Raw genomic sequence first — 25,366 nt, 5'->3', positions numbered from 1 at the left:
TTTAAACAGATTTCACTTCAAAATTAGTTAAAGCTTTGGAGCCTGTCCCTCACTCCCGGTACAATATGGCTATTGGCGAAGGTCCTGGACAAAAAAACCTAACGACCACTACGGATTGCCTCCAGGGCGTGGTGGAAAATCCAAAGAATGATATGTAACTTTTTTTACACTTCTTTCAACAAAATTAAAACCAAGGCATTGCTGGCAACACGAACTTCACAACACTTTTAATAGTAGTGTGCTCGCTAAAGTTTCAAACTAGGTTGCAGACGACGTTCGCGCAGCAGTAATTATGGGTCCCCTTCCCTGAAGGGGACACATATTGATTTTACTCGAATTGTTTTTCTTTCTTTTTTTTCTTTTTTTTTTCTTCCCAAAGTTTGTCCGACTCGTTTTTCCATCAAATGTTTGATGGATTTGGATGAAATTTACACAGATGGTAGATATAGTTATGTAGATGTGCATCCCACTTTGTTTTTGTTGATAACCCCAGTATTTACCCCGCTAGCCCCCTAAAATGGGTATTTTTCCCCCGAAGTTTGTCCGACTCGTTTTTCCATCAAATGTTTGATGGATTTGGCTGAAATTTACACAGATGGTAGATATAGTTATGTAGATGTGCATCCCACTTTGATTTTGTTGATAACCCCAGTATTTACCCCGCTAACCCCCTAAAATGGGTGAGGTTTTAAACAGTGTCAGAATTGGCTGAAATTTGGATTTCTTGTAAGTATGCCATTTATAGGTGTTGATTGTTGTGTTCAACCCTGTAGTCCTAACATTTACCCCACAAGCCCCTAAAGTGTAAAACGTATTTGTATGTTACTGGGCACCACAAACGAAAGATTTCCGTTGCTCAATAGTGTTAGAAGGGCAACCAGTTGTATGTTGCTCGTTGGTGGGTTGCTTGGTGGACGTTTTTTTGTGTGTGTTTTGCTTGTTGCGTGTTACCTTTGCTTGTTTATTTTGTTGGCTTGACCATTAACCACTAGGAGACTTTTAGCCTGTTCAGTTTACTTGTTGTTGTACAGTCTAGCGAGAAGCAGCAAAGCTTTTTGGTGCACAGGCACCCCCTAGTGTTTTGTGTTTCCTTTGTACGCTCTTGATCTTTAACGCCCTCTTTCGTCACCTCCCACCCGTTTCCTGTTGAAACGGTTCGGAGGAAAAAACGAAAGAGCGCTCTTCACCTTCTCGGAAAAGCTCTTGGCGCAGTGCCTGCGAGAGATCCTCGGGTTTTTCCCTTCTTACGTCACTAATTGGTCAACCTACGCCTTGGGCGTAAAGTAACCAATTAGTCTTCCCTTCTTACGTCACTAATTGGCCAACCTACGCCGTGGGCGTAAAGTAACCAATTAGTACCTTCCCAAACCTGTAACTCGCCACAACCCTGCGCACAAAACCAACAAACTGAAAAAATTTTGCCAAACCGTGTACCAAAATTTCAAAAATTTTGAATCAGCTTGAACCCTTATTGTTGTAAACTATGGATATCCGTAAAAGTATTGACGTGAACAAATTCTATGACCAATGCAGATCGCTACATATTTTGATTTCGGCAGAAAGAAACTTTCAAATCGGGGATTTTGTTCAACTTTTTTCAAAGGGATCAATTTTGCAAGATTACAAACCAGCTTTACAGGGAGTCAGAATCATCAATCGAAAAAAAAACAGATCTTTAAAATTACGTTCGCGGAAAATCATAAAAATGAAGTCGAGTCTCTTTACAATCGCTACAAAACAGCTCAGTCCTGCAGCTATATGAACGGAACAATCACCATTACAGCAGAAAAAACACCTAGACCTCTGACCAAATTAACCCTCCATCCTGTCCCACTCGAACTAACTGAAGAACACTGGACAGAAGCTTGTAAACAACTAGAATGGGGCAAATACTACAAACATGAATATCTTACTTATAAAGACTTCCCCAATCTCCAAAACGGTTATATGCATCTTTTTCTTGAAGATGCCTTGGTTGAAAACATGTGCACACTCATCAAATTTTTGGCCATCAAATGCAAGTAATAAAACCAGGAGAGTCATTCGGTCCCAAATGTGCACACTGTCTTGGTCTTGGGCACTGGGCTAACCGTTGCCCAAATCAGACATCAAGAAAATCATCACGTTTCGGATTGTCCGTTCGGGTCTCCTGTAGAAAGGACACCTGAACCTGAAATCAAAAAAGCCAAGAAACAACAACAACCCGACAAATCTACTCCTAAGTGGAAAACTTTCTCTAACGTCAAACCAGATGATTTCACTGCCCTCCTTGCACAAAACAGAAAAACAAAACACGAAAAAGAAGTTAAACGATCAAATCAATCCTGACAATCCGTTGCAGAAAGAAGCTCTTCAGGCTATTGCAGAAGAACAAACAACAGAACACTCTTCCACAAACCAAAATGATAAATCTTCTGATCCTCAATCTTCAGGAACGAAAGACCTTTTGATTATACCTTCCAGCTCTCCTCATCCCGTTGATGAATCCTTATCCCCCAAACTTTCATCTCAAACAAGTAATGTTAAATTTCTTTTCACCAATGCGAAGAAACGTATAGAATTTCCCGTGGAAAGTGGGTCTTCTCTTTATGGCACCCCTCAAACGCAACAGGACACTCCGCTTCACCCACCACTTACTTCCCATAATGACAAAACGAAATCTGCTCCTATCATTTCTCAACAACCGGAAAAAAGCCCCCAACTTGACACCCTTTTCCAACCTGAACAATCAGAGGAAAACAAGGTCAACAACGAAGACAAAGGCAAAGAAGAAGACAAAGACAAAGGCAAAGAAGAAGACAAAGACAAAGGCAAACAAGAAGACCAAACATCAAGAACCAAAAGAAACCGTAGTTCCAGTGGGAAACAAAAAAAACCTAAGAAAAAACAAAATAAAAACAGATCTAAATCCTCATAAATTTTTGTTTTAAATGGCAGCAAATATTTTAAGTTTATCTTCTTTCAACATTAACGGTTTAGACCACAATTTATCAAATATTTCACACTTTATTGCTCAAGCTGATTCAAATATCTTTTTGATACAGGAGGTACACAAAGTAAATCAAACAAACTTTATAAATTGGACAAACAAACAAAACCTACTATTCTTTTTTAACGCACACTGGAGAAACCCGTCCGATCGTAAAGCGAAACACGACGGCACCCTCATACTAATAAAAAAACGCTTCGGACAAGACCTTCAAATTAATCACGAAATTATAACCGAATATCGAATACAAAAAATCGATTTTGACTTTAACGAAATACCCATCACAATTCTAAACCTTTACATGCCATCCGGACAAAAATCTGGTACGGTCAATACGTTTAGAACTCTTTCGTGAAATGGAAAACCTTTTACTACGAAATCTACACCGCTATATAATCCTAGCCGGTGACTTTAACTTAATACAAGACCAAATTGACACGATTGGAAACTTACGAAAAACAAGTGATGAACTGTACTGGCGTAACACAATAAAAACCCATAAACTAGCAGACGCGTTTCGTTTTTTTCATCCTATCAAAAAATTCTACACGCGTGTAACACATAATGCTGCGACAAGAATAGATAGAATCTACTGTAGCACTAACTTACTCAGTAAACTCGCTAAATTTAAACACAAATTTATACACTTCTCGGACCACAACTACGCTCCCACTGTAACCTTTAACTTTAAATTAAATAAAAGATGGGGGAAAAACCTATGGAAACTTAACCTTACACATTTAGACAACCCTGAGTACGTTTCTGGTATCAAAAGAATAATAATAGATTACCAAGATAACAAAGACCATTTTGACAATCCCATTTGCTGGTGGGAAGCTCTTAAACGCAAAATTAAAAAACATTCCATCTCTTTTTCGATCCAAAAAAAGAAATCCGACATACAGGAGACACAAAACGCCCAAATAGAATTACAAAGGTTAATGCTACAAATGAATCCGGATAATCTAGAAGCAAACCTTAAGTTCGTAGAACTCAAAAACAAAATTAAAACACAAGAACAAAACGCGATGAAAGGAGCTCAAATTAGAGCAAGAATAAAAGATATCACAGCCGAAGAAAAACCAGATAAAATGTTCTTTAGAATCGAAAATGTTAGACAAGAAACAACAAGCATTCGAACATTAAACATTGACGATAAATCGGAAACAGACCAAACAAAAATTATGAACGAAGTATATAAATTCTATACTACACTCTGGCAAACCAAAAGTCCAATATCCACTAACGCGCAAAACCACTTTTTATCAAAAATCGCAGTGAACCCAGCATATAACGAACCAGACATACTCCCAATCACTCCTGAAGAACTAGATATTACAATAAATTCAATGAATAAAAATTCCTCCCCGGGGGAAGACGGTTTATCCATTGAATTCTATCTAAAATTTTGGCAATTACTCAAACACGATTTCATAGAAATAGTCCATAACATATACCTTCGCGAAGAATTACCCGACACATTTAAAAACGCAATAGTAAAACTCATTCCAAAGAAAAAGGACAAGACATTAATAAAAATTGGCGACCCATATCATTGTTAAATGTAGACTATAAAATTATAAGTACCACAATCGCAAATCGGCTAAAAAACGAATTAAATAGGAAAATCTCCAACGAGCAAAAATGTGGCCTCTCCAAACGATACCTATATACCACATACATTATAACATAAAAGCGATCATTGAATTTTCCAAACAGAAAACATCTTCTTTAGCACTTGTACTTGTAGACATGGCTAAAGCCTTCGACTCGGTAAATCACGACTTCATGCTTAAAATTCTTGCGAAATTACAAATAAATGAATATATTATAAATTGGACAAAAATACTGTACAAAAATATCTCTAGTCAGGTCAATGTGAACGGAAAATTAACTAATAAAATACAAATCAACCGTGGGGTACGCCAGGGATGCGGTCTATCGATGCTTCTCTACGTTGCCGTCACGGAATCACTAATAACTATCACAAACAGTAACCCTAAAATTAACGGGGTAAAATTTGGACAAATAGAAGTTAAACTACAACGATACGCCGATGACACGACGTTTATAATAACTGATCAACCTTCACTAAATGAAATATTTAAACAAATGAACCTTTACGAACTAGCAAGCGGCCAAAAAATTAATAAAGATAAAACAGAGATAATCGCTTTTTCAAACAGTTTACGATCCGAAATTAATTACAACTATGGAAACTACCTAAAGCATGACGTCAAAGTTCTAGGAATAATATGCACGACTCAAAACTGGTTTATGCATAAAAACTGGAACACATACATAAGCTACGTAAAATCAACTATTTCCAAATTCGCTTGCAGAAACTTAACTCTGCAAGGGAAAATAGTTATTATAAACACAATATATTGTAGTTATGCCCAAAATCCTTTTTCTAGCTCGCGTTTTTCTTCCACAAAAAGATCACATCAAACAATTAAACCACATCCTGTACCAATTCCTTTGGTCACCAAATAAAATCGAACAACTGAGTCGCAATAAACTGATCGCTGATTTTAAAAAAGGCGGTTTAAGAATGCCCGACGTCGAAACAAAAATTAACGCTACACAACTAGAAATAATAAGGGACCTCATAAATGCTGACAAAATCAACGAATTTTGGCAGCAATGGGCCATTTATAATTTAGGCTTTAAATTAAAAAAGATAAAACCCTCACTTTTTAACTATAATAAACCAAACGCATGGAAAATGACAAAAGACTGGCAGAATACATACAAACTTTACAACACCCTAATTGAAATTGACGCTGAATTTAATTGGAAAAAAGCCAAGCTTAGACATTTTTACTTCGAACTTATTAAACAAAAAGAAATAATTACAGTACCAACTTCATCCACCGAATTCAAATGGAAAAATGCGTTATACTATCAAAAAGGTATTAAAAAATACTTTAATAACCTAGAGCGACAGTATGCATATATGGCAATTCATCAGGCATATAAATGGGGCGACTTTCACAGGAAAAATCAAATGCTCATACTCAACACTGGTAGAATTCGACTTACCTTTTGTAAATTCTGCAGAACAGATCAAGATAATATTGAACACCTACTAACAAAATGCGACATATCGAAACAAATTATGAATACATTAAAGGAAATTATTCTCGAGAAACACAACGTAGATCTTAATCCGACACCATCCTTACAACTATATAACATATTCGGCCACGAAACTCCCCTCATACTTGTTAAAACAATAGCAATCTGGCGCTCCACTATTATAGCGCAGAAACTTAAACTAGACTGTAGAAACGAATATTTACCTTTTTCCGACACCTTTATAAAACGACAGGCTGCAAAAATTTATTAAACACTCGTAAATCAACTAAAGAGATTTGCGCAAATCTATGGGGAACCAATCATTGAAACTCAATTTAATTTAGACCCTAACACATTACATTTTAACGCGTAATTTACCAAACAATACGATATATTACATACTTATATGTTATATATCGTTTCATTAAAGATAAACAAATAAATAACTTCTAACGGTAATGCCTCAATCCAAATAAAGCCGTTCGCTCTTTTCTCCATTTACTTAACGTAATTTTATTTCCGCAACCGAGTATTTGTCAATGTTATTTTGCTCCGTTGTGACTTTTATGTTTCGTTTTTAAGACGATGATGATTTTTGGGGAAGGTCCCTACCACTATCGATGTTGTGGCCGAGCCAATCTGAGTCAAAAAGAATGAAAAAAAAGTCGTTTTTGCGCCGTGGCAGGTAGGGGCTTGTTAACAGCCTTATGACGTCAGAAACATTAACGGTTGTTGTTTAAAACACATCTAGTGGTCGAAATTTTAAACATTGGCGGTTTGCGCTGAAATTTTGCAGTACTATTGATTGAGTCACTGTGGTTTTTATATATTTTTTAGTTTGTGTGTCGAACCCAATTAGTTACCCTACTAGCCCCCTAAAATGGGTCATTTTTTTAAAACGTTAAATAGGACATACTTCAAACAATATCTGGGGTGAATCTAATTATATAGTTTGTATTCTACATAGTATTATTATTTAAGCCCAATGCCGATCACTGTGTTTTACCTTACAACACCCGACTTTCTCATGGTTATCTCTTGAATTGCATTATTTTCAACTTTGCATGTGTGGGGACCCATGAGTTTTTGCCTGCAGAAACGACTAAAGTTATAAAAGACGATGGCTAATATGGGACCCAATACAAAATAAGCATAGGAAATATATTTATGTTTTAAAATAGGTTATAGTGTATATGCAAGGGCAATATGTGCTAAGCCACCCTTCTAGTTACAAATCGTGTCATTGAATTTTAAAAAATTACTCAGTAATGGTCACATGCTTTCGCTTTATCTGAGGCCGCTTTCACCACGCGCCAAACTGAAATCATCCATCCATGACGGAAACAATCAACTGGCAATGGTTACCGTAGTCCAGCGGTTCCCAAACTGGGGTCCGCGGTCCTTTAGGGGTCCGTGAGGCAATTTTGGGGGGACCGCGAAGTGGTTGAAGTAATTCTATAATCTTATTTAGCGTAGGGTTGCCATATTTTGTGATACACAATCCCTGACAAAATTTATCTCAGTTGCGTTAACCCAGTGGTTCTCAAACTTTTTCGTTATTTTCTCTAAACGGTCCCTTTGCCATTATTTCGAGGGCTTGCGGTCCTTAAGCCTGGTGTGTATTTCAGAAAAACGAAAGTTAATTGCAGGATTTTAGCTAGTTACGCGAAATTCTGCAAAACAATGATCCAAATCTGACATTAAAACATTTAACGTTAAACATTACAATTTGTGCGCGAACAATTGCATTTTTGTTAATTGTCATGCAATAAAGCCTATTGTTTAGCAATGGAGACGGTTGATTCTCATATTCACTTTGATTTAAACTTATTCATTTGCACAAACTGACGCCAAATAAGAATATAGAATTACTTCCCCGCAAAATTGCCTCACGGAGTCCTAAATGACCGCGGACCCCAGTTTGAGAACCGCAGCGTTAACCTTTTTGCGATCCAAATACTTGTATTCCGGAATAAACTCACTACTCTCACTATCCTTGAAACAATAAGCACATATCAGGTCGCCAACCTTTACCACTCTAAAAACCATTCAGACCAATATCAAATTTTCACACAAAAAAATCCCTGGGAGCCGAGAAGGCCTTTTTAAATTTGAAATGTAATGCCACTGTAAAAATTCTATTTGAATAAGAAACTGATGATGCCTTAATAAGCGAAATTAATATTTCTGTTTCAAATAAAACTTTACACTGACGCTGATCGTCTGCCGCTCTCTTTGAGTATATTTTTTATATTTGACAAGTAAAGACAGATCTGTCGGTCACCACCCTGTTACAGAGGCTGATTCCTGTAGTCTGTTATGACATTACACTTGCCACTGTAAAAACGTTTTTATATCTAACGAAATTCGACTTTTTGTTGTTAGTTGGTTCCTTGCATATTATAGGTGCACAGATACAGCAAATGAAATTTCCCACGTCCCCACGTTAGCATCGAACGCTGTGTTTTCTTGAGACGCGGATTTTTATTTGTGCATTTAACGCGTATTGTTAGACGCCCCCAGTTTACCTCTTTACGTTCATGGTTTGAACGCGGTTGTAGCTAACTACCAGAAATTTTCTCCGTTGGTGCATTTATTTCATAGTATATCTATATTTTTTTCTTAAATTCCTGACTTTTAAGTACATTTTAACATTTCTCCCTGACGCAAATTTAAACCATGAATTCCCTGACATGTCAGGGAAAATCCTGACGTATGGCAACCCTAATTTAGCGTCAGTTTGTGCCACTAAATCAGTTTAAATCAAAGTAGAATTGAGAATCGACTGTCTCCATTGCTAAACAATTGCCTTTATTGAATGACAACTATCAAAAAATGCAATTGTTCGCGCACAATCGTAATGTTTTTGTCCTGTTTGTGATGTCACATGCTGTATCTGGATAATTGTCATGCGCAATTTTGCATTACTAGCTAAAATCCTGCAATCAACTTTCGTTTGTGTGAAATACACATTTAGGCTTGGACCGCGAGCCCTCGAAATAGTGGCAAAGGGGACCGTTTTAAAAAAATATGAAAAAGTATGGGAACCACTGCCGTAGTCAGACTGGAAAGACTGCATAAAAGTGCTTACCGCATCTAGTGAATTAAGTTATCTATGGTCAAACAGTTAAGGGTACACGCGTTCCGGATGACTGAGCAACGGGTGCTCGTGTGGTGATTGTTGACTTTTTTGGACTACCAGACCTTTTCCTACCTAAACTTTGTTTTTGTTCTAAGACCGCGTAAGTGCTGGTCAACATGGCGAATATAAGATATGACAAAAAAAATTCTGTTGCGTTAGTTGTGCTTGTTGTAAATGGAATTTAAATGGCATTGTCACATAGTCATTACTCGTAAACTGTTTTCAGCTGGACAAGATATTCAAGAAATTGGCTTTATTTCACATTATCTCTGTTTCATGCGCAACAAAGCAGTGTAAAATGATAATATAACTGTGTACATGTCAATTTTTATATTTGTTACTTAAGTTCTACTATACAAGTCTTAAACTGAAAAAAATGATACATCTAATTTAGCCTACAGAAAGACGAATTTTAAAATGGGAGTTCAAACTGAAGTTTTAAAACCTGGTGATAATGCAACATTTCCCAAAATTGGGCAAAGTGTTACTGTTCATTACACTGGGACACTAATTGATGGAACAAAGTTTGACTCATCAAGAGATCGCGACCAACCATTCGTGTTTACGATTGGAAAGGGTCAAGTTATAAAAGGATGGGATGAAGGAGTGATGAAAATGTCTAAGAATCAGAGAGCCAAATTAACTTGTTCACCAGACTATGCCTATGGACCAAAAGGATTTCCTGGTTTAATTCCTGCAAATGCAACTCTTATTTTTGATGTTGAACTTCTTGCAATTAATTAGCTTTTCATTGTTTTTATATAAAAGATTACATGTCAGTGTTTTGAATCGTGAAATAACTATTGTAAATGTTCAACATGGTAATATGGTTTAAAACATATTGCAAAATTATTAAAGCTATTCCTATAGATCTTTCATACAATAGTTTTATGTAAGTTTTTTGTATGCCATATCTGCACATTTGTTTTTGTTAATTGTTTTTTAGTGTTATTGTCTACAGTTTCAATTAGGTTGACTTACGATAGCTAGGGTTTCCAACTTGCAGAAGAAAAAATCTTAACATTTCTCTTGCTCACCAGTTTTAAACGTGTGATACAATTTGATTGCAAGCAAAATGTCTGGAAGACAAGGTGGTATATTGGCTTAAAAGTGTTGCTGAAGTTTCATGTTGATTTCTCTTGAAATAGTACTTATACTTTAGATCAGTGGCTCTCAACCTTTTGTGGACCGTAGCCCCCTAAAAGTAACTTTTTGGCCTCACGTCCCACTTCAAGTAACCCTGTAAGGACTGTGTCCCCCTGAAAAAATTAAAATGGCAGCCCGTATTGGAATTCAGTATAAATTTCAGCTTTAAATACTTTAACAGATATTAACCTGTGCCCCCAGAACACAGTGGGGGTCACAGGCCCTGGTTGAGAACCACTGCTCCAGATAATGTATTTTAAGATATATCTTTTATGATAAAGGTGGAAAAAAGAAACCTTTAAAACAACCAAAGAAGAATCAGACTGAAATGGATGACGATGATAAAGCCTTTAAAGACAAACAAAAAGAGGAAGCCAAAAAACTTGCAGAACTCAAATCAAAAGCTGCGAAAAAGGGGCCATTAAGTATGTTTCTTAAAAAAAATACTGAGGGTTGAAACCAAATAATGCATAAACTATTCTGTTTTAAGCACAAGGAGGAATAAAGAAATCTGGAAAGAAGTGATTGCAACCAATTGAGGCTATGTTTGTCAGTTTTTATGATTGCGTTTTGCAGATGTTTTCATTTCTGTCAATAAAGCTGCCGTTTTGCTTAAGTAGGGTCTGCTGCTGGCATAAGGACCCATTAAATGAAGTCACTTAATTTATGTAATATACAGTATAAAACTAGAAAGGTGACTGTCCCATGTGTTGCCAATGCATGTCACGGCTATATCCACATACACCATCTGCCATACTGGCAACAGATTTTTGTAACCTAATTTCAAGAGGGTCCCAAACGTGTGTAGCATTTTACAACAAATTGGCCTCCACCCCGTAATCTACATAGCAATTAGTATCGGTGCAGGGCACGTTCATGTTTTAATTCTGAGTTGAGTTTATAGCATGGTGAAGAAAACGTAGCAACAAAAATTGTCTAAAAATAATCACCAAGCTAGAAATAGCAGCGCAACGTCCCTGGACGCGCTACAACTAAAGCGAGTATCTACCGTTCTGAAGGAAAAGTTTGTGAACGTATTTGTTGAACTTGTAGCAGACCATATAGATAAAACGTATTTCACATGAGTTGCACGTTACACTTTTTGCACTGTTGCATAAGAGCAGCACTTGCAGCCAATATAAACAATGCAGCAGACCATATTGATAAAATGCAATATTTCACACGAATTGCACGTTATACTTTTGCACGCTGCATTGGAGCAGCGTTTACAGCCAATATTAAGAATAAATATGAAATAGCCGAAAAAACGAATATTTCACACAAATCACAACCTGAACTTTTGCACGCGCTGCAGCCAATAGTCCAAAACCTCCCGTCTTCACTTATTGTTAAAAGTTGGTGGTCCCCGTGTTGAAAAAATCATGCAGGGCCTGTATATGTCTTTTATGGCAAAGGGACCGTTGTGAAAATATAATTGAGAAGATTGACAATTATAACTGATTTCACACATTAAAAACGGTACCACAAGAAATATCTAAAATACACAAGGGTAGCCTACGCTGCTGTAACTGCAGTGACTGGTGCCTTTTTGTGATTTCGGCTGGGGAGGAATTCGCGATATTTTAATTTGTAAGGGAGAAACAGGAAAAAACTTTCATAACCACTGGGCTAGCTTATTAATTTGTTACTGGCTGTACTACATTTTTTTGCGTAGTTTCATATTGGCGTCTATAGATATTTACTCCAAACGCCACAGGAATTATCAGTGTTAAATGCCTCGAATATTAATGGTTGCTCGTCCTCTCTGCTGAAGCTTGTTGAACGCTGTCTGAGACATAAAGCCGAACTTGAACTTTCAGTTGTGTTCTTGAATAAATCCGACAACATATACCGATTCCCATAATCCAGTAACAACTGAATTAAAAGCAAAAATGTCGCTATTTACCTTATGCACCTAAGATTATTTTCGAAAAGCATGAACATTGACGGCGATGACATAAATACGTGTAACCGCAAAGTACAAGACAAAATGTCTAAAAAAAAATACTCGGACGGGAATACAGCTTAACTCTACAACCAAAACAAGTCCGAGAAGACTGTGTGAAGTGTGAACTATTCGTTATTTGGAATGTTTTATACCTACTATTGTAGCGTTTACCTCGACGGCGTCAATATTTACTCCAAATGCCACAAGAAATACCAATGGTAATACCTCGGTTATTGATATGTCATCGTCCTGTCTGCTTTAACTGGTTGAACGCTGTCTGAGACACGAAGCCGAACTTGAACTTTCAGTTGTATTCTTGATTAAATCAGGCAGCATATATCGCTTTTACGTAATCCAGTAAACTCTAAACCAATGAGAACACTGAACCAGGGAGTAGCTACACACTCTCTCTTTTAAACGCGAACTACAGCGCTATTAATTCATACTCGATCTGTATTTTACCCACAATGCAACAGTAAACATCATATAGTGCAGGGGTGCACAACCTGCGGCCGAAGAGGCGAATTTGTGCGGCCGTGAACATGTTTTTTTAAAGTATATGTACTGGCAGCCGTGACCAAAATAAAACTCTTTTGCTAAATATTTGACTTTTAAACTGCTCCAAACAGTTTTTGTGGTACTAAAACGAGTATTTCCAACCTAGTAGCCATAAGCATCAGCCTTTTTTACGTCTATTGTGTGCAAATAACGCGAACAAAACAGGTACCACAAGTTTCACAATATAGAATATGACATCATAAACAATTAAGACTGATCTTCTTACTGTGTAGCTCAATCTGTGCAATCCGTAGAAATTAATCTGGGCTTTATGGGCGACATTAGATGGTATATAAATATATAAACCAATTTCTTTACATCAGTAATTTTTTAAAGCAGGTAAATGGCGGTCGTTGGTCAAATAAGTGTGTGCGATGCGGCCGTCGTAGCAAGAATGTTGTGCACCCCTGATATAGTGTTTAAATTGAAATTGTGACTTAATTTTTAAAACAATAGAAAATCTTTCAATTAAATGCATTCTTCGCGCATTAACTGTGCATAGATCATTATCTTGGGTTTTGCGGCCCTTCATTAAAGGTTGTGCGGCCCGCAGAGACGGTTGGATTTCAAAAGTACTGGCAAACGAGTCCAATTGTTACATATTTTTGAGATGAATAATGCGCCTGATGCTAGTTTTCTGCGATCTGGCAAAATGTGGCTAGAATCAAATACGAATTATATTTGTAGTTGAGCATATTTGGTAAGAAACAAAGCAAAATCACTTTGTGTTATGCACATGTGCGGCCCGCGATCCATTTTTGACATTTATAATTGGCCCTACAGTAAGAAAGGTTGCCCACCCCTGCTGTAAGCCAGTGGTTCTCAAACTTTTTTGTTGGGACGCCTCGGGAAAAGTTTTCTGGACTTGCGACGCACCAGCAAATAAAAGTTAATGAGGATAATTATTATTAAAGTTGTGTATTATATTCATACAACAACAAAAAGTCACGAAACAGAATTATTCTGCGACGCCCTTGGAAAATTAAAACGACGCACAGTTTGAGAACTACTGCTGTAAGCTAACTGCTTACCCCTTGAAGATTTAGGTATTTTTCGTACTTTATTTAATAATAAGCAACCAAAATAGGGTTCATAAAATACCAACAACGTTCGGTCCAGTACCCAAATTTTAATCACTTTGTTTGGGTTGAGACGTCGGGAATCAACAACAAAAACAAACATTACATTGTGATGTGACGTTCTTTGCCGCTGACAATTTACGTCGGTTGCATCAGAATGAGGTTAAGTGTCACAATGTACTTTGGTTTGTCGCCGATGAAAAACGTTTTTAAACAAGTTTTATGCTATTTTAAAACGCTGAAGCGTTTTTTTGTATCGCGATTTATCAATCTCGTTTTGCGCGACGTTTTGGTCAAGAAACAATGTTACTGCAGAAATTATGTTGACAGAAGTTTTCAATGTTGAGTCGATTTAACAACCGCAATTTATAGTTTTGAGCAATTTCTCTTTTTCAAAGATAAAAATTATTGCACCTATTAATACCATCAATTTAGCAATTTAGAAATAAACATATATGGGTAAGGATCCGTATCTATTTGCTGAAACAATTATGTTGTAAAATACCAGCAAACTGTACAGCTCCAGTGACATTTAGATAAAAAAATGTGCTTCCACTGCAAATGCAATCTATGGTAGATACGATAAAAAATGTATATGATGTGCAAACCACATATAAATTGCAAATATACAAACAAACCCCTTTTCTACTTTAGCATGTTATTTTTTTATATCTGTATCAAACAAGAGCACTTTTTTCCAGAAAAAATAATTTTGTAAAGATCTTTCTGAGAAGCTGAAAATGTGTTAAACAGATTTGAAGATTAATAACCAAGTTAACACACTTCGTTAAAATGACAAAAGTTTGACTGAGTTTATAACAAACATCTGAAATTGAAACAAAACAAAAATTTCGAAAATTGATCAAAAATTAAAATTTTTCACAGCGACTAATGCATTAATATTAACAAAATGATATTAGCAAAGTAAACACAACACTTTACAAAGTCAAAACAACATTTTTAGCTCCTTGCATTATAGTGATATATTAATGCAACAGTTAAAAAAATGTGCAAGGTTTTAAAAATGTTGTTTTAAAATTAAACACCAATGGCAGAGCAGTTATCATTTGTGTTACAAGCGTTCATAAAAAAACAAGTTGCTGTTTAACCTAAACTTTAAACAAACAGAATGTGATAGTTATTTCTTAAATGCATATGTGGTCAACTATGTTAATAAATATACACAATAATTGTAAGAATTTGGGTTTATGGTTAAAAGAACCAAATTAAAAAGGGAAGTACCTTACTCCTATGATTGTGGTTTCACTTAGGTTACATTGCTTCAACACAGGGAAACTCGAACCACATCAAAGATATCAGGTTCAAATTTAAAAAAATAATCAAGTTAAACAACAACCGATGGAACTGCATTGGGGTGGGTAGCTCAACAAAGGGGTTGTTATAAGCATAAAACATTTAGGTGCCATTCTGCACATAAATGATCGTTTATGCAAACAATAACAAATGAGGAACACCCACCGTCATTGTTTAACATCTGCATAGAGTGCCAATGATTTGGCAATTTTCACGCAAACCCAGAAATTATCCATTTAGAGCAGGAGTGGGGAACCTACTTACTACTGCAGGCCGCATGAATTGCACAACATTTTCGGGCGGGCCAAATATTTTCTTACTTTCAAATTCCGTGTAAAAATACCCAAAGCACGCAAGTGGTTTTATATTTTATCGCTCCAGATTTGATTTTTTCTTTGCTGCTACATGTTTGCAACAAACAAGGCATACCAGTTTATCACTTATTTTTACTAAAAAATAGTTTGTCCATTCTTTCTGGAAAACCTCTAGCTCTATTATCGATCTGTCTTTTTTTCTAAAAATATGTTTTCGAAGGATCGCACGCTACTAGCACTAAAATCAATTTAAAACTAACACCACATGGCAAATAATTTGTTAAGAAAATGTAATCGAGTGACTGTTACATCACAAATATAGCAAGTGGTTGAATGTGTAGCATTTTTTATGGAAGTTTGACATCATAATGTGGAATGGGAAGATATTGGAAATAAATTACCAATAATGTACGAGTCATTTCAAGGAAATATTTGTACATAAACATTTTTTTTTGTTTCTTTTTGTGATGCTATGTTGTAGACTTTAATATATTGTGACGGGGGCCACATTAAAAAGGCAAGCAGGCCGCAGGTTCCCCACCCCTGATTTAGAGTGTCCACACACAAATTTTTTAATGACACAAGCAAGTATGTGAAACACAGCATATAATTGTTGTCAACTTGTGGTTTAAAAAGTAACCATAATATCAGAAACAAAATCAACTAACATACAAACAAAACAAGAAAGCCAATATATTTTTTAACTAGAAAAGTGGCTTTCTGATATACTTCCATTTTATATATTCTATATCATATTTACCAATTTACTATACACATCATTTGATCAACATATATGATTGTTTTTGCAAGCAAAAACGAATGGGTCCCCACACGCGTGTTTACGGTAAACAAATGTTGCGGTTATTTTTAGATTCTCGATGACAAATTTTTCACTAAGCATTAACTCAACTTAAAAGTTTTTGTCCGTATTCTTTTTGCATCATTATTGTCATATAATTACAAAAAAAAACAGTAAAAAAGAATGGGAAAAATACTTTCAATTTAATCTCTTGCTGTGACCTTGATATTGTTGTTTAAGGTCAGTTTTTAAACACAAATTTTCCTAGAAAGCCTTAACTGTTGTATTAGACACTATAAATTGAAAAGTCGTTTGCTACAAAGGTATACATAACAACTTGTTTTTCACTTAACTTCGTTTCACAAAAATGACCGTTTAATGACCTTTTGGCATCGTTTTTAACAGCATGCAGTCCAACAACACCGTTTTGCCTAATTTATACATGACCTACTGATTCTTGAATTGATTTGTCTAAAATAAAAAAAGCTACGTTATGCAGAAAAATTCTTAATTATCAAGTTGAAATTGCGCCTTAGGTGTGAAACTTTCGCCAAAACTGAAAATGTGCATGATAACTTTATAAAACGACACAGCATAGCTGCACAAAAAAACAGCGAAGTTCTAATCACCCAAATGACTGTCTCGTAAAACGTCTGTCCAGACGTCAAGCTGAGCACTCCCGCTCTGCCGCCTTAATTGTAAACTGGTGAATTCCTCCCTTGGGACTTATATCTGACTAATAGTGTACACATATTATGGGCTGTAAAGGTAACTGGCAAAATTTTAAATACTAAACGAATACCCTGCACAAACAATTGGTACAATTTTCAAAAATTTCGGCTTGTATTTCTGGCCTAAAACTAAAACCGATTATTTAGGGGTTTAAAGAGTGAAAAATGGGCAAATCCAATAAGTTTCAAAAATTTCGTTTCAAAATTATTTGGCATACCTTACAATAAACCAACCAACAAAGCATGAAACTCCCTGATTATGTACTTTAGTCAGTACAGCCGTTTTCAGAAAAAAATGTTTTTGGGGCCTGTGGGTGAACCGCAAGGTCGTATGGGGTCAAACTTCAGAAGGATCAAATTTGGATCAATGACTGTTATCTGTCTAAATTTGAATAAATTTGAAGCACTCTTTCTTGACCAAACGCGTTTAACAAACCAGGGTAAGACAGAAACGAATATTGTGGGGTTTAGGGGTGAAAATGGGTAAATCATTTTTTTAGGTACAAAATTCTTTAAAATACCTTACATTGCACCATACAACAAAGCATAAAACTCCTAGCTCATGCACTTCAGTCATAACAACCGTTTTTAAAAAAATACGTTTTGGGGGCCTTTGGGTGAACTGTTGGGTCATTGGGGGTCAAACTTCAGGAGGATCAAATTTGGATAAATAACTAACATCTATCCAAATTTGAATAAATTTGCAACACTCTTTCTTGACCAAACGCGTATAACAAACCAGCGTTAGACAGAAAAAAGAAAAAAAAATACGGACAAAAACAATATGTGTCCCCTTCAGGGAAGGGGACCCATAATTACTGTACTTTGATTAAAAAAAAGGATAAGGATAGACTTTGTAAAACTAAACACGTACAATTGTTTAAACAAGCATGCATATTCATTGTACATACATTATTAAAATTTGCATTAGAAAACCTGAGTGGTTAAATATTTAGACACAGAAATTTGTCAATCAGTAAAATCATAAAAGTACGGGAATAGTAACCCTAAAAAGTATTGAACAAATTGCATAAAAAAGATTGTGTACAACATTGATTGGTACAAAATTAACGGCTGCGTTTACATTTTACTAATAGTACCAAAATAGGCACAATATAATTGCATAATAACATTAGTAAAAACAAATGTATATCTGTGTTGAAGAAAAAAAACAAGCGAGATAAAAATACAAATTTTGTGGGATCTTAAACAAAAACATGACAAAAAAAACTCACACATCTCTACAACTGGTTTTGCTACAAAAGTTTAGTATTTTCCTGATCAATTTTCGATTTACTGTCTTGCAACAGTTCAGTGATATTAAAAGAACAGAATGAGGCACAAATACATTGGTTGGACCTTTGACATTCTCCCAACGGTGGGATAAACTTCAGACAGTAGCGGAATAAACAAAAGCAAAAGGTGAGGAGTAAAAATGAAAATGTACCAATCAACTGTAGAGATGGATAATCACCCTACCAAATATTAAAAAATAGTTACTGTCTTTTTTATCAATTAAAAAAATGCAAGTGGACCTGTTTTACATTAAAATAAATCTTACCTGAGTTTCAAGTGCAGCCCAATGTCCATTTGGACGCGTCACATCACTATAGACTGCTTGAATGTCAAAGTAGCAGGCTAAAGCACCAAACACATGAAAAATTTGATGTGAGTGCCCTACCAAACAATACAAAACTTTCAGATTTTTGCAAAAGTAATTGTTGCAATGGCATAACACTAAGCTTTTTTCGTACAATTAAAACTTTATGGCTAACCAACTACTCAGTACTCACCAACTATATCAAACCGACCAGGCCAATATTTTTGGGGTATGTCTGCAGCATACCAAATTGGAGCAAATAACATGCAAAGTATGTGTACTTTGTGGTAATAAATGACTGGATCCTCAGAAATGTAAAATCTACATGGCAATCAATTTAACTTTAAAATGCCTGTTTATTTGCTAAATAAAATCATCCCACCTGTTGAACAGTGGCAACAAACCATGAAAATATCCCAAACCATTTGACCACAATTTTAGACTCCGAGCTTTATCAACTGTCACTTTACCAACTTTTGATATTGTAAAGCACAGGTATCCAGCACAACAGATAAGTGTCAAAATAACCAGGTTGTACCAGCCAAAACTAAAATTACAAAATCTTTGTCATTTTATTGCACATAAACATTTCGGTCCAAAACAGTCACAAACTAGAAGGGTGGCTTAGCACATATTGCCCTTGCATATACACTATAACCTATTTTAAAACATTGATATATTTCCTATGCTTATTTTATATTGGGTCCCATGCCATCCACTATCTTTTATAACCTTAGTTGTTTCTGCAAGCAGAAGCTCATGGGTCCCCACACATGCAAAGTTGTAGATAATGCATTTCAAGAGATAACCATGTGAAAGTTTGGTATTGTAAGGTAAACGCAGTGATCGGCACTGGGCTTAAATAATAATACTATGTAAAAATATAACATTTGAGTATGTTTAATAAACTTTGCAAAATTTCATATAATTAGAATGTTTTTTAAAAGTTCATTTATTTTAGGGGACTAGTTGAGTAAATGTTGGGGCTAAAGGTAATCCACATCAACTGAAACCTACAAATAGCATAGTCCACATACTACCCCAAATTTTATCCAATCCCGACACTGTTTAAAAAACTGACCCATTGTAGGGGACTAGTGGGGTAACTAATGGGGTCAGACACTCAAACTAAAAAAATATGAAATCTCAATGACTCAAAAAAGCGCTAAAACCCGAAGCTGGCATTACGTTTCAACGCCCCAAAACACTCGGCGCGATATTGTCCAAGAACCGCGCATCGAGGATGTTGAGCTATAAACAGGCTGGTGGATATTCTAGACCATGCGGCAAATGCGCATTGTGTGGTGGTAGAAAGGGGTTTAAGGCAATGGTTGCTTCCGCTTCCTGCATCACCACGCCTTCCAACCACTCCATCCCCCTAAGGCAACAGCTGACTTGCAAAAATTATGGCATATACGTGGCCACTTGTACAACATGCAAAGAGCAGTACGTGGGACAAACAAAAAATCATTTCAGTACTAGATGGAATTCACACCGATCAACGTGGCGGACAGGTGATTTGACCGACGCTAAGGGCGACAAGATGGCGCTGGCAAAACACTATATAATTAACCATCCCTATCCCGAAAAAAACAAGCCGGACATTTCAAGTTGCTTCATGGTAACGTTCGTCGAAGAGCCGCCTATGAGCCGTCTGGACATTTGTGAGGACAAATGGTTAAACGATCTAAGGGCGTCTATTAACCTACAACCTATGATTTTGCCGCGAACAAAATGACCTGTTTTCCGCCCCGCACGCGCCACCCCTTATCAACACGCACGCCATTTTTACACCTGCTAGTTTTTTGTTTGCTACCGGCGTTTCTATTGCCACTTTATTTTCAGTTAGCGTCGGCCTTTGTTACAGCTGTTCTCCATAGTTTTGCCATTGTCTGGTATCGTAGCTGTTAGTTGTTTTAGTATTTTAACGTTTTAACTTTTATGTGTTTTTTATCGTTTCTTTTCTTCTTACAGAAACTGATGATGCCTTAATAAGCGAAATTAATATTTCTGTTTCAAATAAAACTTTACACTGACGCTGATCGTCTGCCGCTCTCTTTGAGTATATTTTTTATACTCAATGACTCAATCAATAGTACTGCAAAATTTCAGCCCAATCCGCCAATGTTTAAAATTTCGACCACTAGAGGTGTTTTGAGCAACAACCGTTAATGTTTCAGATGTCATAGGGCTGTTAACAAACCCCTAACTAACGTTCACCAAGCAATCCACAAAGTCATAAAAGAGTAACATACAACTGCTTGCCCTTGTAACACTATTGAGCAACAGAAATCTTTCGTTTGTGGTGCCCAGTAACATACAAATACGTTTTACACTTTAGGGGCTTGTGGGGTAAAAATGATGGGGCTACATGGTTGAACACACCAATCGACATCTATAAATGGCATACTCTACAAGCTATCCAAATTTCAGCCAATTCTGACACTGTTTAAAAACTCACCCATTTTAGGGGGCTAGCGGGGTAAATACTGGGGTTATCAACAAAAACGAAGTGGGAAGCACATCTACATAACTACATCTACCATCTGTGTAAATTTCATCCAAATCCATCAAGGATTTGATAGAAAAACGAGTCTGACAAACTTCGGGGGAAAATACCCATTTTAGGGGGCTAGCGGGGTAAATACTGGGGTTATCAACAAAAACAAAGTGGCATGCACATCTACATAACTACATCTACCATCTGTGTAAATTTCAGCCAAATCCATTAAACATTTGATGGAAAAACGAGTCGGACAAACTTTGGGGGAAAAATACCCATTTTAGGGGGCTAGCGGGGTAAATACTGGGGTTATCAACAAAAACAAAGTGGGATGCACATCTACATAACTACATCTACCATCTGTGTAAATTTCATGCAAATCCATCAAGGATTTAATGGAAAAACGAGTCGGACAAACTTTGGGGAGAAGAAAAAAGAAGAAAAAACAAGAAAAAAAACAAAAACAATTTGAGTAAAATCAATATGTGTCCCCTTCAGGGAAGGGGACCCATAATTATGTTATTAGCCACATGGTAAACAACTAGTAAAGGTAATGTCAAATTAGCATATAATGTCAAATATTACAAGTAAGCAAGATCTATAGAAAGGCCAGTCATGACATAAAAATCTAAGTTTATCATCAACAGCTGCTCATGCACGTTTATACAAACAGTTGTTTTACCAGTGTTTTAATGTTTACATTTCTCACACAAAAACGATAATCATTTCTGGATGTTTACATTTCAGAACAAGTTCTTCTTAGAAAAGGTCCAAAAAGATGGATTAGCCCAACACATTGTTTACAAAACACAAATAGTAAGCATAGCCCCTTTTGCGGTGACAAATTTAGTGGATTAACACATCCAACTGGATAAATAGGTATATTTTAAACATACATATTTCAACTCATAGAATTAAAAGAAACATACCTATTGTAATATGATACTTCAGCACATGCAAAAAAGTGTGTCACTGTTGAACCAAATGCAAATGCAGTAATACCGATGTAATCAATCAAAAACCACGAGCGATGGTAAAAACAAGATCTACACACATTAAATACAATTAACATGCAATATTTATTCCCGATATCTATTTCATGTTATAAAAGTCAACAATAGTGTTACACCCAATTCAACAGTTTTTTGACCCTATCATAGTAAAAGCTTTCACACAGAAGTGTGTGTACAAAATCTATGGGCAACACATATTTTTATAATCAAGGTCAAACCTGGAATGAAACATATGAGCAAATGAGCTACATCCCATCAAAATGATTGCACAAATGGTGACAAGAAAAAGAGGCCAAGTCTTTACCAAGTCAAGTTCCTATGAAAAAAGTGAAAAATTTAAAATTGTTACTGTATTACTACTACATTGTTTCCACTTAGACAAAAGCTATAATAATCGGTGTTTGGCTGTTGATGACATCAATGATAAAGACCAAACTTTAACACAGTATCTTACTTGATTGAAGTTTAACAACATCCAAATAAAGTAGAAAAAAGGTATTAAATGTGTCCAAATATTTAACATTTCATTGTTAGGTATCCACAAAAGCTTGATATAGTACCTACACAAAAATATAGCATAAAATAAAATGACTACCAATTAATACTGTTAAAATTCCCTTAAAAATACCTCCATGGCATATTGGTGAGTGGATAACCTTTTAAAATATAAGGTTCAGTGCAGCATTGTGGAACATTATGCCAGGAGTTTTCCAAAGCGTGATAGAAGTTTTTTGAGTCAACATTATTTGCGTTTTGTGAGGTATTGCATGAATTCTCATGCAGAAATAGGTTGAATACACACTCTTTGAAATAATTCAAAATTTTCAGCAGTTTTATGGTTGATTCACATTCTGCAGGTTTATCTGTTTTTGACTCCACATGGTCTGCAAGAAAAAATAGATCGGCAATTATTTTTCAGAATCAAAACCCGGGGTTAATTTTTAGACCTACTAAGTTTTGTCCATTTTTTTACCTTGACCAGTGGTTCTTAACCGGTGGGAAATTTCCCACTAGTGGGAAATTTAACGTTTTCAGAGGGAAATTATGTGAGTCGGGGGTCACCAAACTCGGGCCAGCGGGTCGAATCCGGCCTTGAATTAACCATTAAAAGTTAATTTAATCCAATTTTTTTCCACAACAACATGTAAGATTAATATCACCTAGTTCTACAAGGCGCAGAAAAATCAGAAATTTGTTTGTTACGTCACATACTGAAAGTATCAATGACTGTGTTATTGTTCACGAATAAATGCCTTTCCTCTGTTGATTGTGATGGAGTAAATGACTAATGCAAGCACATGAGACTCTCCAATATTTCACACAACTTTACTTCCTCACGAAAGCGCAATTCAAACTTAATTAGATTGCAGTGTATCTGTAACGTCCAGACCAAATTGCTTCAAAATTATTTCAATCGAAGAATACTGTTTTGTTAATGTAGGACACAAAATATCAGCATAAAAATAACAGGGGGGAAATTTGAACTTGGTGATTGACTTTAGTGGGAAACCACACCAAAAAGGTTAAGAACCACTGACCTTGACTGTGATTTGCCCATAAATTTGCAACAAGTTGAGAAAGCATAGATATACCAAAAACAGTTTGAAAAAGTTGTCTTCTGGATGTGTTGCGGTAACTTGTTAAGTTGTTGCTTTGTTCATCCATTACTTAATTGAAACAATTACATTGCATGCACTATAGACATTTGTCTATCAATTTCACCTGGAATTAATTATTCATTAAGTCTTACATTACAGATAGAATCTCAGACTCAATTGCACCTAAGCTGTTTGACATGCTTTGCTCAGACTTGGCCCCAAAGATGGTACCATCAGTATTTGCAAACAAAAATAAATCTAAAGCAACTGAATGCCATATTTTTTACTTTATTCTGAAAAAACATTTATGATTTATTACCAAAACCTCACAACATACTCACTATTCAGATATTACCAAACGTTACGTTTTGTCATGCCTCAGCCTGTAGTGTTTTGTTAACAAAATTAAACAACAAAGCTGCAGCATATATTTTAAACCCGGCATATTAAAGTCCAACCAAAGTAAATTTCTGAACGAAAAAGCGTCCTCGCAATGACAAGGGCATGTCTTTCACGTACAGACGAAGGACAAGGAACAGAGCAACAACGATCTAAACCGCGTTACTAAGCGCATAAGGCACGCCCATTGTAAACTGCGCTATGCGAACACACCCCCAGTAAACAATGTGTTGACACGCTTTGGTGAATTCGAAACTCGCCCTTTAGAACCAAGACTTTGTATACATAACCTTAAACTTTCACTGTCCTGCGCTTCCCTTTGTATGTAGTATGTAATTGTTTAGCGTAGACAGGAGTCTAAAAGCTAAATCATTTGTTAACCCTTTGCCGCTCTACAACAACTTTAGCAACTTTAGTTATAGTGCTTAAAATGTAGGCGAGCTGAACGGGCGCTATACACCGAACGTCGAAAGCCTGACATTTTCGCCATGACTGTGAAAATCTTTTTTTGGTTTGAATTATAATTCCGATAATTTCGGATAACATACTGTGGCATTTTAAAAGTAGAATTAAAATGACGTACGCTAGCCCAGTGGTTCCCAACCTATGTTGGGTTGCCTGAAAATTCTGTTGGGTCGCCTGTTTTTGACATATTTGGAATAGCAGATGTTTTATCCCATTTTTTCTTAAGCTTTTTATTCAGGTTTTTATTATAACGGTTAATCGTGACCTTTTTTCTTTTTCAAGGTGTGAGATACACTTTTTAAGTCAATGATAATTGCAAAAACGGAAGCCCACTTACAGTCATCTTAAAAAGTCACGACTAACCGTCAAAAATAATTATGTAACTGCACTCACTGTCGAACTTAAAAATACAGTACACGGGTTTGGCTTTGGCACACAGTAAACCCGGAACAGACAACACTGAACTACAGGCCGGTTCACACGCTACGTGATTGGTGGAGCTGCGCGAGCCGCAGCACCCTGTCGCCTATTTTGCCCAGCATGTAGCTTTTCCAAGTGCGCATGCGCACAAGTGCAAAACGTCACGATTCGTCATGAAACCGGAGCTGCAGTTCCACCATAGATAACATATTAATGGCATATTTTTTTTAAAAAAATGAAAAAAATGCCGATCAAGGCGGAAATTAT

General features: G+C 36.2%; 4 protein-coding genes and 1 pseudogene across 7 annotated transcripts; 4 read left to right on the top strand and 1 right to left on the bottom strand.

Moving 5' to 3' along the window:
- Positions 1–882: 882 nt before the first annotated feature.
- Positions 883–8,289, top strand: LOC145229453 (uncharacterized; annotated as a pseudogene).
- Positions 8,290–9,247: 958 nt separating this feature from the next.
- On the top strand, positions 9,248–10,307 carry LOC145230429 (peptidyl-prolyl cis-trans isomerase Fkbp12-like). The gene has a single exon (XM_080095854.1). It carries the CDS (start codon positions 9,630–9,632, stop codon positions 9,954–9,956), a length of 327 nt encoding a protein of 108 aa, XP_079951980.1. The 5' UTR covers positions 9,248–9,629; the 3' UTR covers positions 9,957–10,307.
- On the top strand, positions 10,240–10,974 carry LOC145230430 (translation machinery-associated protein 7-like). Its single transcript, XM_080095856.1, has 3 exons — positions 10,240–10,303; positions 10,640–10,783; positions 10,849–10,974. The coding sequence occupies exons 1-3, from the start codon at positions 10,288–10,290 to the stop codon at positions 10,881–10,883; spliced, it is 195 nt and encodes a 64-aa protein (XP_079951982.1). The 5' UTR covers positions 10,240–10,287; the 3' UTR covers positions 10,884–10,974.
- A 3,423-nt stretch (positions 10,975–14,397) lies between these two features.
- On the bottom strand, positions 14,398–24,474 carry LOC145229198 (membrane progestin receptor alpha-like). Of its 4 annotated transcripts, XM_080094498.1 has the most exons (10): positions 23,999–24,471; positions 23,756–23,939; positions 22,846–23,101; positions 22,672–22,777; positions 22,436–22,533; positions 22,134–22,250; positions 19,084–19,248; positions 18,895–19,022; positions 18,663–18,778; positions 14,398–18,576 (listed from the first exon to the last, which is right to left on the bottom strand). In XM_080094498.1, exons 2-10 carry the CDS (start codon positions 23,880–23,882, stop codon positions 18,358–18,360), a joined length of 1,332 nt encoding a protein of 443 aa, XP_079950624.1. In that variant the 5' UTR covers positions 23,883–23,939; positions 23,999–24,471; the 3' UTR covers positions 14,398–18,357. The 4 variants fall into 4 exon arrangements, with proteins under 4 accessions (XP_079950624.1, XP_079950625.1, XP_079950623.1 ...); XM_080094499.1 differs by having other exon boundaries at positions 23,810–24,474; XM_080094497.1 differs by having other exon boundaries at positions 23,756–24,471.
- Positions 19,593–20,743, top strand: LOC145229199 (uncharacterized). The gene has a single exon (XM_080094501.1). The coding sequence runs from the start codon at positions 19,945–19,947 to the stop codon at positions 20,437–20,439; it is 495 nt and encodes a 164-aa protein (XP_079950627.1). The 5' UTR covers positions 19,593–19,944; the 3' UTR covers positions 20,440–20,743.
- Positions 24,475–25,366: the final 892 nt, after the last annotated feature.

This window comes from Phallusia mammillata, chromosome 5, assembly GCF_965637545.1.
Source record: "Phallusia mammillata chromosome 5, kaPhaMamm4.hap1.1, whole genome shotgun sequence".
NCBI lineage: Eukaryota > Metazoa > Chordata > Ascidiacea > Phlebobranchia > Ascidiidae > Phallusia > Phallusia mammillata.
This window is presented reverse-complemented; position numbering and strand designations above follow the sequence as displayed.

Excerpts from the sequence above, each read along its gene's own strand:
- LOC145229198 (XM_080094497.1), bottom strand. The coding sequence starts at position 23,882 with ATGGATGAACAAAGCAACAACTTAACAAGTTACCGCAACACATCCAGA. Across the intron at positions 23,102-23,755 it reads ATGGGCAAATCACAGTCAAG|ACCATGTGGAGTCAAAAACA; the intron begins GTCAGTGGTTCT and ends TTTTTCTTGCAG. Across the intron at positions 22,251-22,435 it reads GCTCATATGTTTCATTCCAG|ATCTTGTTTTTACCATCGCT; the intron begins GTTTGACCTTGA and ends TAATGTGTGTAG.
- LOC145230430 (XM_080095856.1), top strand. Across the intron at positions 10,784-10,848 it reads TGCGAAAAAGGGGCCATTAA|CACAAGGAGGAATAAAGAAA; the intron begins GTATGTTTCTTA and ends TTCTGTTTTAAG.
- LOC145230429 (XM_080095854.1), top strand. The coding sequence starts at position 9,630 with ATGGGAGTTCAAACTGAAGTTTTAAAACCTGGTGATAATGCAACATTT.
- LOC145229199 (XM_080094501.1), top strand. The coding sequence starts at position 19,945 with ATGTTGAGCTATAAACAGGCTGGTGGATATTCTAGACCATGCGGCAAA.